Below are 11,901 nucleotides of genomic sequence, written 5' to 3'. Positions count from 1 at the left end.
TGAGCGCCGTAAATATCTCACCAGATGCTCGGCTCGGCCGTAATCAGCTCGGCCCCGCGGCGGGCAGCGCGGCACCGGCGGCGGCAGCAGCAGGGTATTAATTCTGGATACGAGAGCTCCCCGCAACATTTGGCTCCTTCTTTTTTTTTTTTTTTTTTTTTTTCCAGAAAGGAAAGATGGAAAAGGGGAGGGATCTCCCGTGAGTCTGACTGACAGTTTACATAATGAGCTTGTGAGGATGCGAGGCAACTATATAAACAGCTCGAAGCGAGGCAAGTTTTCCATTTACCGAGCGCGGTCAGCACCGGCCGAAGGAGGAGCGGTTCCGCGCTCAGCGCTCCCCTCCGCGGCTCCCACCAATCCCACCCGGCCCTGGAGTTTATAAAGACGACGGCGGCGATCGGAGCTCGGCGGTCGGCTGCAGGATTAATACCCAGAAAGGGGGCGGATCGACACCTGGATTTTACCTTCCGATTTCTGCTGGTGCTCGGGGAATATTTGGAAGAGCGGGTTGCTCCAGGAGAACCGAACCGCCGTGACGCGCCTCTTTTCTCCCTCTACCGAGAGCCACTCGCTTGGACCGTTTGAGGAATACAGGAGGAAAACTAAACCCACTAAGACCTGGGAGCTCGAATAGCACAAGGATGACAGCCTTGCGCACCTTTGGCTTGACGTTTCTGTTAATGATTTTGCAGCAGGTAATGGCACATCGCAAAAATAAAGAGGGTTCGCGAGCTGTAAAGTGGGTGATGGCACAAGTTTGCGTGGCGGAGCCGGGTAAGGTCTGATTTGGCTATTTTGTGTGTCTCCCCTTTGTGCAGAGGGTGTCCGGCTCTGGCGTCTTCCAGCTGGAGCTGCACGAATTCGTTAACAGCCACGGGTCGCTGGCCAGCGGGAAGCCCTGCTCCCCACACTGCAGGACCTTCTTCCGCGTTTGCTTGAAGCATTTTCAGGCTGTGGTCTCCCCGGGCTCCTGCACTTTCGGCAGCATCATCACCCCGGTACTGGGCACAAACTCCTTCAGCATCAAGGACACAGAGAGATTTGACAGCCCCATCAAGTTGCCCTTTAACTTCACGTGGCCGGTGAGATTCCACTTCCAACCCGATCGCGGCGCTGGGGCAGGAGGGCGCAGGGCAAGGCGAAGCGCGGCAGCGTAAACAAACTGCTTTCGCCTTTAGACTTATTCCCAGAACTTCCTTCAAAGGAGGAGGAAAGGGGGGAGAATAACAAAAAAGAAAAAAGGGGGAAAGAAAACAAAAAAGAAGAAAGAAAAAAAGAAAAAAAAAGCGCGATTAAAAAAGCGCACCCAGTCCAGGAGCGCTTGGGATAATAAGCGTTATTAAAGCAAAGGGGTGGGGGGGAGCGTGAGGATCCGCGGGCTGCAAGGAGGGAGAGGGAAGAGCGTAGCATCGGGGAGAATGCCGGTGCAGGGGGCTGTTGGGGTGCCGGGTGTGTACCGGTGGTGCTGGGATGCCCGGTGGGATGCCCGGTGGGATGCCGGGGATACCCTGTAGGGTTCCCCGTTGAGTGTCAGGGTGCCCGGGGGGTTGCTGGGTGGCCAGTGGGGTGTCAGGGCTCCCGGTGGGATGCTGAGTACCCGGTGAGGTTCCCGGTGGGGTGCCTGTTTGGGATGCCGGAGTGCCCGCTGGGATGCCGGGTGGGGTGCAAGGGCTCCCGTTGGGAGGCCGGGTGCCCGGCTGGTTGCTGGGGTGCCCATTGGGATGCCGGGTACCCGGGTGTCCGGTCTGACTTCGGTTTCTCCCCCTCTCTTCCCGCAGGGAACCTTCTCGCTGATCATCCAGGCCTGGCACGCGCCCGCCAACTACCTGCCGGAAGGTGACTACAGCCGCGCGCCGCCGGCAGGGGTCGCTCTCGCGTCGGGAGCGCCCCTTTACCCCCTCTATATCCCCCCCCCCCCAAAAAACCCGAAACGGTTAACGGCAGCCCCGGCTCAGCTGTTTATACCATAACTCCCGGGACCGGCTTTATCCCACCATCAGGAGCCGGTCCCCCGACGATATCCATCAGGGGCCGCTTTGATTCTGCCCTGGCCTAATCTCCAACACAATTGCGTTTCCTCCGGTTTATTTTTGGCGTGGGAAAGCGAGGCGGGCTGCGGTGAGAAAGCCGGGAGGCTGCCAGCGAACCCCGGCCGCCTTTTCCTGTATTTTACACCTTGCTCGAATTCCGCCCTTTGGAAAGGAATAATGGCTTTGGGATGTTTTTCTGAGCAGAGAGGAAAAGGATATTTCAAGGCAGCCCTCGCTTTCAAAGGCCTCTCCGCTGAGCCCCCTCGGCCGGGGTGAGCGCACCCCGACGGCCACCCTCGTATGTGGGGCACCTCACCCTCACACACGCTTACATATGTGTCTATACATATATATATATGTATCTATATGGGATCGGGGGGGCCGGGTCCGCTCCCCTCCGTCGGGGTAGGGGGGGTTTCTCGCTGCGGTTTCGGTGGCGGGCGGTGTGCGGTGCACTGCGGCCGCTGACACGGGACCGCTCTCCCGCAGGCTCCCGGCCGCCCTCTGAGGACTGGCTCATCAGCCAGATGTCGATCCAGCGGTCGCTGTCGGTGGGCGAGGACTGGTCGGAGGACGTGCAGAGCGGCCCGCTGACCCAGCTGCGCTACTCCTACCGGGTGGTCTGCAGTGAGAACTACTACGGCGAGAGCTGCTCCCGTCTCTGCAAGCGCCGCGACGACCGCTTCGGGCACTATGTCTGCGAGGCCGACGGCAGCCTGGCCTGCCTGCCGGGCTGGACCGGAGAGTACTGCACCGAACGTAAGTGCCCCGCCGCTGGCAACGGCTGCCGAGAGGTGGAGGGAGGTTGGGAGCTCCCCACACACACACTGGAAGCAGCGACCTAAGTAGCATCACCCACTTCGGCTCCCCAAGGCCCTGCTCTGTGCTGAATGGGTGCGAGCGTGGGAGAAGGGATGGCGCCCAAGAAGCCTTAAGGAAACACAGCTCCCCATACCATCAGGGAGCTTGTTTGTTGAGGGGCCCAAACCCATGTCCCCTTGTCCCATTCCACGAGCTGGCCTGACCCTGGCTGTTGCTGTCATTGTGGTCAGTCCTTAAAACACAGTGGCTTTGACGCTGCAGCAAGGTGCCGTGCATGGTTAACTGCAGGCTCCTGGGGCCATGTTTCCGTGCTGACCTTTCCACTCCCTGTCTGGAGAGAGAAGGTTGCATGCTGAGGACTTTGCCTCCTTTGCCTGCCAGCGCTGTGCTTCACCTCTGTGAGCATTAGCAGCAAAGAGTGAGCTAGCTGAGAAAGGAGCTGGGCTGATAAACTTGAATCAGCGATACCTGTTCCAGCCACAATGCTAGCAGCTTATCCATCAACTGCTTCTACCATCCCTGCTGCCAGAGGAGATGAGGCGGGTGTTGTGGTGTGGTAGTGGGAATCTTAATGTGAGCACAAGCCAAAACCTCTTGTTCCTTTTCTAGCAAGAGTTCATGTTTGTTGCATAAACAGAAAAACTAAAGGACAATTTGTCAAGTGTTGGCTCTCCTTTCCCACTTCCTCCTGCTCCAGAGCTCCCTGTACCAAGAATTTTTAAAACAAGGCTTTGCAAGTGCAAAACTGCTTTCCAAAGTAGTTATTTTAAAGCTGGCATTCACCCTTTAAAAAGCATATTCTGTAGTGCCATGTGTATTTACCTAAATGTTTCTGCTTTCCTATGTTCTCTTTACAGCCATCTGCCTGTCTGGATGCACTGAACAGAACGGATATTGCAACAAGCCTGGAGAGTGCATGTGAGTAGATGGCAATCACAATCCAAACTTCAGTTAAAACATCCCTTTGTAATAGAAACTTCAACTCTTTTCCATGTCATTAATGTTTTAATTTGGCTTTTCTTTTAGCTGTCGCCCCGGCTGGCAAGGCCGCTACTGTGATGAATGCATTCCCCATATAGGCTGCCGCCACGGGACGTGTAAAACACAGTGGCAGTGCATATGTGATGAAGGATGGGGTGGCCTCTTCTGTGATCAAGGTTAGTTCTGGAGGTCGTGCTTATGGCTCAAGATTGGGTACTCCTCAGTACTAAGGAATCTGACCCATTGGATGTAGAACTAAGTTTCTGCAAGGTCCATGTTCATAGGCATCAGTTTGTACCACCGCTGTCCTAGATACCAATTCCTGCAATTTCGGGTGAAAACAAGCAAACATTTTTGGTAGCTCTTGTAAAAAAAGAAGTTTTTCTCCCCTCAGGAAAAAAAACCCAGCAACATGGATGAGTGTTAACGGGCAAGTTTTCTGCCTGCTCCAGTGAAGTTTAACTTATTCCCTGTACAACTAGAACAATTTACTAAACAGTTCCCAGCAGCAGTAAACACCATCATTTGGGCCTTCCTTATTTTGCATACAAGGAAGTTAACTCATGTGATAAGTCTGGAGCATGAGAGAAAAATCATGTAAGCAAGAATGAAAAGTACAGGTTCCATTTTAAGGTACACCAGACCACTTCCACCTATTCAACCCACTGAATCACTGAACTGTAGCCAGCTGAGCAGTCATGTCCTCAAGGCCATATATGCATTGCTGGCACTGAGATCATGAAGTGCTCAAAGCAAGCTAAGTGTTTTCAGAACAGTTAAAGTATTAAGATGGTGAAGTCTGAATAAAGCAGGAAAAGTAAAGTTGCATGGCTCTGTTTCTGCTTATAGTTATCTATTAACCAGTTGTATTCCAATTACTCTATGGTATTTATAGAGATAATAAAGATTTTCTGCTTACGTCCTATGAACTTGTGCACTTAACCTCTCTTTCAAATTTAAGGGGAAAAAAAGGGGACTGTCAAGCTTAGCAGAGCATTTAGACAGTTTAAACTACCAACATTCATAACAAGAGAGCATGGTAAATAAACAATAAAAGATTTCCAGTGTTTGTTTAAATCTCCAAGCCAAAACATCGTTATTGCCTCCCTCCCTCCCCAGAATGTGCCTCGGAGCACACCTTTCAAAGATGGGGCTTACTGTTTTAGTATGTGACATGTTGTGTACATAGTGTTGTGGCGTGTCTTTCGGGGAACACACACTTGGGAAACACACACTTAGGAAGTACATTCTCCATTTGGCATCTAATCCCATTGCAGCTAATGGGTTTATCCCTGTAAAAAAGGGAGAGTATACAAAAGCAGTAAGAAAGTTAAACTTTTGCCAGGTCTCAAAGCGCAGAGCTCATGTATTACAGTGATAGAGAAGTAGAGAAGTATCTAAAACTGAGGGTAATATGAAATTCCTGATTATTACTGATGATTACCTGGATTATCATCCCCACTATTCCTGTTGGTCACAGAATTAATTACTTCATTGAAAATTCTGTCTTTTTTGTTGACTAAAGTGTGTTCATATGAATCAGCATCACAGAATCATAGAATGGCTAGGGTTGGATGTCTTTTCCCAGCCATAAAAGACATTTTCTCCATCTCCTGCTGTCTTTGCAGATCTGAACTACTGCACCCACCACAGACCATGCAAAAACGGAGCAACCTGCATGAACACCGGCCAGGGCAGCTACACGTGTTCATGCAAACCTGGTTTCACCGGTGTTGACTGTGAACATGAGATCAGCGAGTGTGACAGCAATCCCTGTAGGAACGGCGGCAGTTGCACGGTGAGAGCATTTTAAATGTAAAGTCTTTGTGTGAAGCAAGCCCCAGTATACCTTACCCACAAATGGTTCTGTAACAACATAATGGGAATTCGATAGTACACAGGTTCGTTACTGACACTCACAACTACCACACTGAACCCTTCCCGAGAGGTGTCAGGGGAGGAAGTCTGTCACAGGAGGAGATGTATCATCTAGATTAGAACTAGTCAACTGATCCTTAGGTTTCTGTGGCAGCCATTATGAGAACTTGACAAGATGCAATGTTGGTGAGGGAGCAGGCCTGTAAAAAATAAGCTTCTCAAACCAAGGTTCATACAGAAATGGGCTAAGTCTTTATTTTGATAACAAATGAAAACTTCTGTTTCCTGCTGCAGTGTCAGACACTATGAGGGCAATCAGCTGGAGCACCTTCTGTAAACCAGGGTTCTACAGTTTTAGTTTCCTGCAGTCTAGTGTTTCAGTATGTTTCAGTCAATGATTGATTTTACCTGTTGATAAAGGCTGATCAATTATAGATAGCAAATATTATCTGATGCATGTTTAGATTAAAACTAATGATGCAAGACCCTAGCTCCATTCTCCCCATGAGATATACATGACTTGGAAAGAAAAAGCAGTTTGGTTGTGAGCTGGGTGGTGGTGACTTATCTATGGCAAAGCAGCGTAAGCCCTTGTAAAATAAAAAGGGCTCCCATGCTGAAGACAAATAGCCTGATCCCAGCTGTGCAGGTTGACACATACCACATTCTGCTCTGGGAGGCCTCCAGGATCCCAGTAGACAGTAGTGGCGTTAGTAATGTTTTTGTCTAGCTGCCTGTAGGCTCCCTACAACTGCATCTTGTGTAGCTGCATATGGCTGGTTCACAGCTGTATCTCTCAAAGTCCAGCCTGCAGTTGTTTACTCACCAAATGTCACCTTTGTCACATCAGTGCGGCAGGGACTGAACATCAGTGGATGGGCAGGGACTGAACAGTGCTCACTGACGACCAAAATCAAGCATGCAAACAGCTATTATTTGGTGCCATCAAATAACAGTGGCCTAATGTTGTGTTTTGCAGGATATGGAGAACGGTTATCACTGCCTGTGCCCCCCTGGCTACTATGGCACTCACTGTGAGCACAGCGCTTTGACGTGTATAGATTCTCCATGCTTCAATGGTGGCACCTGCCTGGAGAAAGACCAAGGAGCCAGCTACACTTGTATTTGCCCTTTTGGCTTCACAGGGTCGAACTGTGAAAAAAAAGTGGACCGGTGCACAAGCAACCCATGTGCAAATGGTGAGTGTTCTCATCCCAAAGTGCGTGTCTCTGCATCACTCCTGCTTTTCAGTGCGGAAGTGATAGAAATCCAATCTGACCTCTACTCTTCCTTTAGTACATTAGTCCCTCTCCCTGCTGTATTCCACATCTACCCTAATTCTAGTCGCTTGCTGGGCTTTTCACTGGCATTTTCTGTGCAACAAAACAGTGCACAAGACTTATCAGATGATGGCAGGATTAAGTAAATTAAATTAACTTTATAGTGTATTTAGTAGGGGAATATTTTAAGGCATGGTGATACGATTGGGTAACCTAGAAAGAACTTTCAGATATGAGGTTGTTCTGTAAAATAACCTCCTTATTGAGGTAGCACCAAATGCTAACCTGGGGAGGTTTAGCTTTCTGAGTGAAGTGCATTGCAGACTAATTTGTTTTTAATTGTACTTTTTTCTCCTCAGAGGGCAATTGCTTTTACCTTGGTCAGATCCGTGTGTGTCGCTGTCGGCCCGGTTTCTCTGGTCAGAAATGTGAGATAAACATCAATGATTGTGCCAGAAACCCGTGTTCCAATGGGGGAACTTGTCATGACCTGATCAACGATTACACCTGCACGTGCTTGCCAGGCTACAGTGGCAGGAACTGTGACATCAAAACCAGAGATGAATGTGCTTCTGGACCATGTGAGAATGGAGGCACATGCTACAGCGGACTTTATAGTGCCAACTTTGTCTGCTACTGTCCTTCTGGTTTCATGGGCAACCGTTGTGAATTGCCAGTTTATTCAGTGCCTGTAACACTTCCTCCCAAGCCAGTCCCCTGGATTGCTATATCCATGGGGGTGGGACTGGTGGCTTTGCTCATACTGTTCTGCATGATAGCAATGGTCATCAGACAGATGAGGATGCACCCAGAGCAGGACTTGGAGACAATGAACAACCTGTCTGACTTCCAGAAGGACAATCTCATTCCAGCTTCCCAGCTCAAAAACACCAACAAAAACAAAGATCTTGAAGTGGACTGTGGGCTGGAGAAATCAAACTACAAACCCAAGAATCATAAACTGGACTACAATCTGGTAAAAGACCTGACAAGTAGAGGGACACAGGAGGAGAAATACTACAAAAGTGAAAAGTGTTTAGGAGAAAAGTCTCCCCTCAGATTACACAGGTGAGAATGCAGTCTTCCTTCTAGTCTTTGTTAAGGCTTCTCATCTTCATATCAATCTAGAAGCAGAGGAGAAAACATGGGGGGGGGAAGAAACCTCAAATGGCTAATATACAGAACAAACCAGAGCAAATCCAGGAATCTTTATACTGCAGTATGTGTGTCACAGCCAAGTGTTATCCTTAGCTAAGTTAATTAGATTAAGTGTTTGAGCAGGGTGTTGCTAGTATGGGTACTGTGAAGGGGAATGGGAGCGGCTAAGTCAGCGGTGAAAGCAAGAAGTGTCTTTCCTTCCTCAATACATCTTGGGGGAAGAGCAGTTAAGGCATATAGTGATTAAAAATAAGTATTTTACTTATTAAAAGGGCAAAATGATCTGCTTACTGAGAAGGATAGGGTAAAAACAGCTATTCTTCTTCAAAGAAGGAAAAGGGCAAGTATGCATTGGCTCATCAGTTTGGCTCATCATTAGCTCATCCCAGCCTTGTCTGGGGCTGTTACACTGAGGGATCTGAGAAGTAGGCTATTAGGCTGGACACAGCAGAAGCGTAGGAAGACAGTAGCTATTATTGCTTACTTCCACTTTTCTGGTATAATGTCCTGCCAACACATAGAACATGTTAAACTTCATCCTCTGCACTCCCCTCCCACACCTTCACGGCTATCTCATTACACCCCTCCATATGCATGATAGATTTTGAGTCAGGCTTGTTAGAAGTCAACTAATGTTAATTTCTCTCTCCCCTGCCTTAGTGAAAAGCCGGAATGTAGGATATCAGCGATATGCTCTCCGAGGGATTCAATGTACCAATCCGTCTTCGTGATAACAGAAGAAAGGAATGAGTGCATCATAGCCACAGAGGTAAGTAAGAACACAGGTGGACGAGCATAAATTGACAAAGTAAAGGGGCAAATTATCCTTTAGAATTGCATATAAGGAAGTTACTCTATTTTCAGGGATCCTGATGCTTCCCAGCATTCACCTCTCCTCTTTAGTGGCCCACACAGAACATACAGTGAAGAATATAAGGAAATTAGCAGCCCTGATTCTATTAAAGAGATTTTGAGCTTAGATATGTCAGCAGGGGATGAAAGCACAAAACATCAGCCCATAAAAATTCAGCATGTTGTAGGATTATTTCCTCTTAAATAGCTAGACAACAAAAATAGAAATCATTCTATTACATGAATAGTAACCATTCATAGGCCCATTGATGTAAACCCATGTTTTTTCCCCATGACTGCAATGGATAATCTGTGTTCTGTGGGAATGGGTAAAGCTATGTAGATTTCCAACAGCAGATGGAAGGTAGCTGAATGTGTTAGTGGGTAGGCATAAAAGCCATGTAGGAAGTCTTGATGTTATACAGAAAGTCAGAGGACAGATACACGAGAAAGGAAGGGCCTAACACTGAACTCTGAAGACATTAAAAAGGAGTTATTAAAGAAGCAACCAGCTCCTAAAGAATTACTGACCCTTTGGAAAAAGGCTTCATGGAAGTTAAAGGCAATTTGACGTTAACCAATACCTGCTTCCTTCAGTGTAGCTGTCTTTAGGAGTAGTTTCAGGCTTGAGGAAAGAGAAGCTTGCTGTGCTGTGTAGCAGTGATCTGTGAAGTCAGATCTGCAGGATGCTGTCTCCCTTGCCAGAGTGGATATCAGGTTTCCCCTTGAAGGCAAGCTGGAACACAAGTCAACCAACAGTATTAAAAGTTTAAGACTAAGTCAAAGGATTTTCAGAGGTACAGATGACAGCTAGACGCTTCATTCCCACTGACTGACCTACATACCGTATCTTCCTTTGAAGATCTTGCTGACCCAAGCCAGACTCCCAGATTTACATCAGGCATCTCCAGAAGTAATTTTGTTTTCAGAATGCCAGCCCCTAAAACCTCTCTCCACATAATTCAGGTTTCATGCTTCTGAACACAAGCTATTTAACTATACTGTATGCTTTTCACAGAGACCTAATGCACCCATATTTGTAAGCATTCTTCCCCCCCCAGTCCAGGTAGAGAGGCTACTCATCATAAAGACAACATCTTTTGCTGGGGATTCTTTGTCTCTGGACCCAGCCAAGACCATTGAACTCTGATAGTTAATCTGCAGTAATATCTGGCTTAAATTGCTTTGGTTTGAAATACTTGTTAGTTCTGCAGTACTCTGTGCTGTGCTTCCTTCTCATTCCTGGTATTATTTTATATCCTGACAGGTATAAGACTGAAGATCAGCCCATTTGCACCTCAGATATGGTAATGCCAGTAGATGGACGTTCCTGCTGCATTGTTTACAATTCAGAACTGGATTGGACTGTTTTTACTTACATGCAACTTGCTGCTCTCAGGCGGAGGATGGAACTGGGTGAACTGGACAGACTGTGAATTTACTGAAAGATGCAATACACCTTTTTGTTCTTACTGCCCTTGTTTGAAGTTTGATACCAGAAATCTCATTGGCTATAGAAGAGGGGAGGCAGAGGGAAGAGAGAGGGGTTAAACATGTTGTTTTTAAGAGATACTGAGGCCAGTTCCTCATGGACAGACCCCTGGCTTTCCAGAACTCTGGTTATGGGAGGTGCCGGTAGATGAGGAGGCACTTAACTATCACAGATGTTACCGTGGAAGGTGTGAAGAAAGACACATTGCTATGCACATAATGGATACAGTATAAACGAGGTCTCCATGTTTTTCTGGGTTTAAAAGTGCCTAAAATGTGTTAAGAGAATCTAACAATCCCAAACAAAGACTTGACTGCTCTTTCTGCAGTATATATACCTGAACAGTATTGGGCAGGGGTGGTTGATACTTCCTGCTACACAGCTACTTGTTTCTCCTCTCTCCTGCTGCATGTATTGGAGACTGTGTAAGGGGTGAGAGGAGGAAGGAAAGAGGAATACCAAATTTACGTGTCATCTCATTTGGTGATGCTTTGGAGAACTGATTGACCCAAGCCACAGTGTGGGACAGGATTTTTGTGGATTTAAACATTCGAGAAGGAAAAGTTGTGATAAGGAATGCGTACAGCCTCTTCCCCATTGATAAGGAGGAGGCGTGATCCCAGCTCTATTTAAAGCCTTACAAATGCGTTTAAAATCAATCAGCTCCTAGAACCTTTATGTACTGAGCTGTCTCAGCTGTTTTCATGCCCTTTGCACTACCAGTGATTGTGAATAGACATTACTTTTTTCTTCTCCTTCCTCATTCTCTCCCTCCCCCTGCCTTATTTTGACACAGAGTTGGGGGTTTATGTCGTGTTTCTGAATTAGGTGCCACCTTCTACTGCAAATAGTCTCAAAATTGCAGCTGTTATGTTCTGAAGGAGAAGCAGCAGTGTGACTTCCCACCCCCCTTCAATTTCTCCATCTGGTTGCAACACCCCATCTCCCGTCCTTCATCCCAGTTCCAAATACCCAATAGCAAGGCATCCACAGAGACACCCTCTGCCAAGACAGGTAGAGATTGGAGTTAGAAGGTTCTAGGCTCATCCTGTTTCTTTCATTGAAAGAAATTCCCCATTCATTGCTACACAGAAAGGGGAAGCCTGCCCCTGGAAACCAGAGGTGTGCAGAAGCTCTTTTCTTATACACCTATTTACAGCAATACTGGACACCTCAGTGGAAAGTGCTGTGACATGAATGAGATGAGACCGTGGGGTGGGACAGAATGAGGAGGGAGGAAACAAGATCTCTTTGAAGAAACCTGGACCATGCTATCTCTCGGACAGCGATATTCCTGCCCTTGTAAATCCTGTTGTTGGGCTTACTCATCGACTGCCTTGAACTGTGCAGACAAGACCCCTTCATAATGTCCACTACTGACCTTCTGCTCTGACCACGTAGGACC

General features: G+C 47.6%; 1 protein-coding gene across 2 annotated transcripts; it reads left to right on the top strand.

The window, feature by feature from the left end:
• The first annotated feature begins 279 nt into the window (after window positions 1–279).
• Window positions 280–11,549, top strand: DLL4 (delta like canonical Notch ligand 4). 2 transcript variants are annotated; one of them, XM_057403994.1, is made up of 11 exons: window positions 281–698; window positions 822–1,085; window positions 1,782–1,839; window positions 2,523–2,792; window positions 3,713–3,773; window positions 3,882–4,012; window positions 5,465–5,634; window positions 6,694–6,913; window positions 7,354–8,062; window positions 8,813–8,921; window positions 10,272–11,549. In XM_057403994.1, exons 1-11 carry the CDS (start codon window positions 645–647, stop codon window positions 10,275–10,277), a joined length of 2,052 nt encoding a protein of 683 aa, XP_057259977.1. In that variant the 5' UTR covers window positions 281–644; the 3' UTR covers window positions 10,278–11,549. The 2 variants fall into 2 exon arrangements, with proteins under 2 accessions (XP_057259976.1, XP_057259977.1); XM_057403993.1 differs by lacking the exon at window positions 10,272–11,549 and having other exon boundaries at window positions 280–698; window positions 8,813–8,966.
• Window positions 11,550–11,901: the final 352 nt, after the last annotated feature.

The sequence above is a fragment of the Pezoporus wallicus genome, unplaced genomic scaffold (assembly GCF_028554395.1).
Source record: "Pezoporus wallicus isolate ANWC-B61680 ecotype Strahan unplaced genomic scaffold, APGP_CSIRO_Pwel_v1 contig_8673, whole genome shotgun sequence".
Classification (NCBI taxonomy): domain Eukaryota; kingdom Metazoa; phylum Chordata; class Aves; order Psittaciformes; family Psittacidae; genus Pezoporus; species Pezoporus wallicus.
Note: the sequence above shows the minus strand (reverse complement) of the source record. Positions and strands in the feature narration are given on the sequence as shown.

Excerpts from the sequence above, each read along its gene's own strand:
- DLL4 (XM_057403993.1), top strand. The coding sequence starts at position 645 with ATGACAGCCTTGCGCACCTTTGGCTTGACGTTTCTGTTAATGATTTTG. Across the intron at positions 1,086-1,781 it reads CCTTTAACTTCACGTGGCCG|GGAACCTTCTCGCTGATCAT; the intron begins GTGAGATTCCAC and ends CTCTTCCCGCAG. Across the intron at positions 6,914-7,353 it reads AAGCAACCCATGTGCAAATG|AGGGCAATTGCTTTTACCTT; the intron begins GTGAGTGTTCTC and ends TTTTCTCCTCAG.